Source organism: Achroia grisella, unplaced genomic scaffold (assembly GCF_030625045.1).
Source record: "Achroia grisella isolate CSIRO2021 unplaced genomic scaffold, CSIRO_AGI_Agris_v1 utg782, whole genome shotgun sequence".
NCBI lineage: Eukaryota > Metazoa > Arthropoda > Insecta > Lepidoptera > Pyralidae > Achroia > Achroia grisella.
The window spans coordinates 2,242,932-2,250,000 of NW_026713022.1; the positions used below are offsets into that span (position 1 = coordinate 2,242,932).

At 34.1% G+C, this 7,069-nt stretch overlaps 1 protein-coding gene across 1 annotated transcript in view; it reads right to left on the bottom strand.

Moving 5' to 3' along the window:
- The window catches only part of LOC131851233 (vacuolar protein sorting-associated protein 11 homolog), a 19,582-nt gene continuing 12,513 nt past the window's right edge, over window positions 1-7,069 (bottom strand). Inside the window, exons 13-17 of the mRNA XM_059201695.1 lie at window positions 6,529-6,610; window positions 5,730-5,945; window positions 4,989-5,108; window positions 1,969-2,171; window positions 1-1,190 (exon numbers count right to left, since the gene is read on the bottom strand). Coding sequence (XP_059057678.1) covers window positions 805-1,190; window positions 1,969-2,171; window positions 4,989-5,108; window positions 5,730-5,945; window positions 6,529-6,610 — 1,007 coding nt within the window. The 3' untranslated portion in view covers window positions 1-804. The remainder of the gene's footprint in view (window positions 1,191-1,968; window positions 2,172-4,988; window positions 5,109-5,729; window positions 5,946-6,528; window positions 6,611-7,069) is intronic.

Below are 7,069 nucleotides of genomic sequence, written 5' to 3' on the forward strand. Positions count from 1 at the left end.
TCGAAGCTCTTAGAAACATCTTAGCCAGGAGTCCACTAAAGATGGCGGTGTATGTAAACTATACTGTTTATCTTTCTAACTATCGACTCTCAGAACACTATTTTCACTCGCCGGTTACAGCGTAATGGCCGTATGACGCCAGCAGTGTGCGCTAGAGATTGGATAATACTTCCTTCTCTTTCCTACATATACTACATCAAGTAATATTCCGAACAGACGAATATACTTTTTCTTAGTATTTTCTACGTACGTATCATTACTACATATATGTGTGTTTAGTATTGTTATTAACCTGGGTTTACATTTTAAGGTTCAGTCCAGTCGACGCCCCGTGCCGACTACGGCGTTCGATTGGCGCATTTGCAAACTGGGCGGGACGTACTCACACACCAATGGAAAGGCGTATCCAATTGTTTGAAGAAATGTACGATATTATGTAGTTAGACCAGACGACGATTTCAGATAATGAAAATTCTTAAAAAATAATTTATTTTAAATTCTGATGGTTGATCATTATATCGTATATGTGCGAACCTGTTACAAGCAAGAAAAATTTAAAGATCATTATAAAAAGTCTGGTGGTTCTGGGATCTTGCTCTATTGTAATATGTAAGTATTAGTTATATTTCGTTAAAAAAGATTTGATTAATATATTTACAATATATGAATATAATTACATCCTCTTACGTAATACTTTTATTTGAAATATAAACCGATTGTTCTTTGTCGAGAAGCGAAAAATCAGGAACTTCGAACATTGCGAGACTATCTAGAAATATTGCCGACATTCGTGAAAATTTCATTTCACGAGAAGGGATTTAGGTTTTTATCATAGTCGTCGTCTTCTGCGAATGGGTTGGTGGGATCGTGCATGATTACATCCTCGTCGTTTGCGAATGGGTTTTTAGATTCGTCGTATTCATCTTCGAATGGGTTTGTGCCCGTCTTTATGACTGAGGATATCTTTGGTGAGCTACCAGCGCTGATGGCTTCCTCCACTTTATTTGAAGATCTGGGGGAGTCGAGGGGAGAGGTGCGCGGTACGTGGACCTTCGGCTCCAACCTGTTCATGTTGGCCTCGAGACTGGAACTGTACCGTTGCTGCTCAAGCAAGCGCATCCTGCCTTCCGGGATGGGGACCACTGAGGTGCCTTTAGCTGGTACTTGTTTCGCTGTATTGGTCACAAACACTGAAAAATAAGGGATAATAATACGATATTACTTCTTTATTCTAATGTTACTTTGCTCGAGTTTGGAGTTGACCTAGCGTTTTGCAGAGGCGCAAACGATGTACTTTAGTCCACGTATTTTATAATAATTTCTAGAAATACCATTTTCATACGAGCAACGCAGGACGAATAGAGAAACCACAAAATAGAACAGACTTTTTAGTCTATGACATATTTTTACACATATTGCTACTTTTACATATACACAATATATGTACACTACTTTCTAAGAGAGGTCCTCTTATAGCACTTCCTTTTATTATTTTCTAAGATATAAGATAGCCCAAGTCCGTCCTCATAAAACAACTAATATTCATATGTAATTTAATTAAAATCCGTTCAGCCGTTTCTCATTTATAATATTAATATATTATTTTCTTTGTTTGGTATTTTATCCCTCTTTTAACGGATAAACCTACTATTAAATTTCAAGCTAAAATAGGCCAATTTTTACCTATATATATATATATATATATATATATATATATATATATATATATATAATAACTATGATCACAGATTGAAATTGGTATTAAAAACATGTACAAACTGGTCCTCAAAAAATCATACTCATGAATGTTTGTATCGTGTGAGTAATCGAACTTCAACCAGTAATCGAAACGCGATCATCGGAAAAAGAGCGGTGTGTTAAAGCACTTGACCACTGAGGCCGAAATCAATAGAAAGTTCCTTTATCAAATAAATTTAAATTTAAGTAATTTTTAAATTATTTTATTACCTTGTTTACTCTGCCCCTCTTGTAACCGTAGCTTAGCTTCAGCTCCGGGCCCGTAGGTGGGGGCGGGGGCGGGGGCGGGGGCGGCGGGCGCGGGCGGGGCTGCGGGGGCGGTGGGCTGGCTCGGAGACTCCTGCAGCGCCCCCGTCACCACCGTCAGCTTGTTGAACAGACCGCGCCCGTAGTACTCCGACACTACCGCGTAACTGCACAACAAAATAAGCAGATATTTACAAAGACTTGTAGAATTTACAAAATATAATACACACACTAAAAAAAAATATGATATACATATTATGATATATATATCGTTGTAATATGTTTTCACTGTCGGCTATAAACACTATTTCATTGCCCGATTATTAGTTATGTACATTTGTAGGGATATTTATGTATATTTATTTGTGTTTTATAAAAATATTATGATATTTATTTGCACCACCAACAACTTATCTCTGCACAACTGATTGTCGACTGGTAGAAAATGTCATTCAGGTGTTAAATCCGCCATATGTGCTTTTTACTTATGTGTAACGTGCATTAAAGTTATTTAAATTAAATTAAATATACAGATATGTATATGTATATCCTACGCGAATAAAATGACTTAAGGTGATGTATTCAATAGGATTTTAAATAAACTATATGTTTAAAATCCTTTTTTCATACCTAAGTTCTAATTTAATTAAGATCCGTTGAGCTGTGTATTAGTGAAACGTTAATAGATATCAAACTGACAGACGAATTAAACTCGTACATAAGTTAAGACCAGATTTCAAACATTATCAAAGTACATTAAAAATACAATTTCACTATTATATTGGTTTATCGCCATAATAATTACTCACTTTAATTATAAATGTCATAATTTAAATACATATTACATCACTTTTTCAATTTAATTTTATCTACATTCCAATTTCTACTATTCTTACTTCGGTTAGTACATGTAGAAAATATATAAAAACATATAACGCTCATAAGTATTAACTTATCAATCAATCAATCTGATAATATAATAAAAACATATGTGATAACATAGTATATCATATATCCATGAGCATACCTGTCATCGACTTCAGATGGAAAACACCAAGAAAATGGCGGCATCATCACCGACTTCAATATGGACAAAGTCATCACATCACAACATTTACTTCAACAGCAGTATATATACTGACATGTATATACTAACGATATTACGACTTTATCTATGTAACAGTAGTTCATAAATGGATATTAATGAGTTGTATATGATAGATAAGGTAATAGCAACGTGTAATAATGTGCGCGCGCGCAGCTCACCTGCCACATTACAAAAACTGTGTGATGTCAAATGTTTTGAATACGTGTGGCGTACACAACTGTGTAAAGAGTTTGTTTATATTTATTCGAGTTTTCATAGATGGTGATGATATAGAAAGTAATAATATTGTTGTTCGAATTTGAATCATATTCTTTACATTTCTACATATAATAAAATTCATTAAGATCGCTGAAGAAATTAGGATGAAATTATGTAGAATATGTTAGTAACTATAGTATAAATAAAGTTGAAAAAAGTAATAAAGGGAAGACATAATTAATTTTATGTATTGTTTCAATACGCCATCTACCTGATTATGAATTAGTTAAATAAATAAATAAACCTGGACAATTCAACATAGTGCCATCTAGTCACGATAAGCAGAGCTTGTGTTACGAGTTACAAGACAACTGATATAAATACTTAGTTTATTTTTATAAATACATAAATATGTGTATTAGTATTGTATATTATTGTATAGTATTGTATATATATGTAGTAAATTTGTGTATTTATAAAAAAACTACATAGGATTAATTTATTAATAAAATAAACCCTGTCGTTTGATTTATTATCAATGGTGTCTCCAGATATCACACACAAGGACGAAATCATTTATATAGAACTAAAAGTTTGTTCTACGACACTAACATAAGTAATATAATAAATGTTGAAGTGGGTTTAGTACGCTATGGTTTCAATTATATGGCCCAGTACGCATATAACAACTATGTAGCCTTTTAACGACTGGATTTCTTAAGGACTCTATGATGTAATATAATAATAATTTTATATGAAGAGAGTTCGTTGATGGTAAGAGACATACCTATATATTCAAAACTGATAATAATAATGGAACAAAGAAAAAATTTACTTAAAATGTATATATAAAAGTCTAAAAAGGTACGTGCACATGGTCATTAAGACGAAAAATGAAATAAGTAAATTTTTATACTAGTATTTCATTGTCATGAGGACGAAATCGCGGACAGAAGCTAGTATTATGTATTTTCTGTATTTTATTATTCTTATTTATCGTTATACTAGATTTTTTACGAGGTAGGTACGAAGGCTCGAGTGTCATCAGCCATAGGGGCCTTTGTAACGTAGTTAATTAATTAATGACATTCTTAGTATTATATCTGAGAACGTTGTACACACTTCTTCATTTTATTTTGTACAACTCATAACAACATAATACAACGTAAGTACTATTTATTATATCCAATCGTACTGCTATATTTCGAAAAGCTTGATAGAATTACAATAAAATATCCATAATATAGTAGTTAAGAACTTGAACTTTAGTAAACATTATTTTTATCTATATAATACACGAAGCAAAAGCTTTGTAGCCCCCATAAAGAAAATGCGCGGATAGAGCAGTATGCAATCTCGCACACTTATAGTGTATATAGAGCTCCTGCTCTATGCTAATATTTTTAAATATACATAAAAATCGGTTATTTTTAATCAATAAAAAAACATTACATACACTACCATGTAAATAACACACACACGTGCACATCTTTGTTTATTGTTAGTATTTAAGATTAATATTGTTAATCTTTAATATTATTTGTCAACAACATACAAATACAAATCTAATTTAAAAAGAAAGTTGTGTTACTGCTATTAATTCAGATAAATTAGGGCCTTATTATTGTTCAAACTTATAATAGAAACTAATTAAAGAATATAAGGAAGTGCAACTCACGGGTCTCGTTCCTGCCGCAGCCGCTGGTGTAAGGCGTCGGGCGGCGGCGTGGGCGGCGGGCGGCGCCCCGCCTCACACATCGGGCACTCGCGCTCCGACTCGGAGTAACTCTGAAAACAGCTGCCGCACTCCTCACAATTTCAATAGCCGCCTTTACACAACACATTCGACGGATTTCACGTGAAAACGCACGATCCTTATAATGCAGGATTAAGCGCGATTTAGTACAGGAAAGCCAGCGTGCGCAATCTTGTGTGATTGCATTTAATTATTTTTTTTGTTCACTCTTCAGCATGTGTTATCGCGTTTAAATGTATCAGCAAAATTGTAAATTTTATATGTAATTTTGTTCTTTAAAAATATGAATAATTTATTCTTACATTCTTGTCCAAGAGCGGGGTTACCAGTTATGGGCAATATGAGGGTTGTATTTATGGATACATTAAATTAATATTGCATGTTTATATAATTTAATTTTTGCATCAAAGAGTAACAAATATCCATCCATACTCATAAACATCTGCGTTTATAATATTAGTAAGATCAATAAATGGATAATTCTGTTTTTGCTCCTTAGTCACATGATAATTAATTATTGAAAAAGGCGCTAAATCATGCTCAATTGAAAATGCGGATATGCGCGAAATGGGGCCGCGCGCGATCTTTCGCGTTCTCTTTGTCTTTCCTGCGTGAAGATCTAAATACAAACATTACTATTGCATAAATAACTACAATACTCACTGTTGGTGGAAAGAATGTTGACAGAAAAAGTGAATAGTGGGTAGCTCCAACTGCCTGCTGCAAGCCGCACACCGAGAACTTTGAAAGGTTATGGGCTCATTCTGCAAAGTTTGTATTTGAGCCTTCATTTTCTCACTTTCCGCTTTGTATTTGGTGGCTAGTTCTTGTTCGCGGGTGATCACTTCGTCCTCTGATTTGAGAACGTTCAATAAATATCTAGAATAATATTATAGGATGTTAGTGATAATTAAATTGTTACGTTAAGACTATAATGATAATATCCATATAGCCACTAGCTAAGTAGAGCTTGTTATAAAGCTGACAGCTGATATTTAGGTTGCGTTTTCGTAAATACATAACACATACATACGTAATGTACATAATAAACACCCAGAATAATACAAACAATCATACACATGAATACAAATGTTTGACTATGCGAGGAATCGAACCCGTGAATAATAAAGGTACTAACTTTGTCTGTCTCCCACGATTCTCTTTGCTTTGTAATGTAGATAAACTCTTTTCTACAAAAAACTATATTTTAAGAATGACAAATAATTTTAATAAGCTTGTCAATTATTTATGTGATACTATCATAATATAATAGTAAACTTACAGCCGTAAATTGAATCGCTATGCTATATGCTCATCAGAATCACAAAATTACAAAACAATATAAATTCCCTAGGAATATGGAAAGTTACAGATAAATACGTCAAATACGTATAGATATAATAATCATTGGAATGGCAAAGACCTCTTCAATTAAGTACATAAAACAAAAGAAAAATCTTACTTGCGCACATCGCCGAGGGTGTACGAGGGAGTGCTGGCAAGACAGTCGATCACGAGGATCGGTGACAAGAGTTTCTCATTGTCTGTAAAATGTACAAATCATTTTATTTGATTGTAAATTTATTATCTCTATGATATCAGATACATATATCCTTTATGTCGTCAGAAATCAAATTAAATATATTGTTACCCACGACTTCGTCTGCATAAACTTTTGTCCTCTACTTTACCCTCTTCAAAATTATTTATATAATAGGTATATATATAACCTAGAGGTTAATCTCACACAAACGTGTGTGTGTGTGTGTGCCTGAAACTTTACCCTCTTCAAAATTATTTATATATGTGTGTGTGTGTGTGTGTGTGTGTGTGTGTGTGTGTGTGTGTGTGTGTGTGTGTGTGTGTGTGTGTGTGTGTGTGTGTGTGTGTGTGTGTGTGTGTGCTCTCCCCGGGCGCGTCGCGCGGGGGGGGGGGGCTGTGGGGGCGCGCGCGGCGCGGGGGCGGTGTGTGTGTGTGTGTGTGTGTGTGTGTGTGTGTGTGTG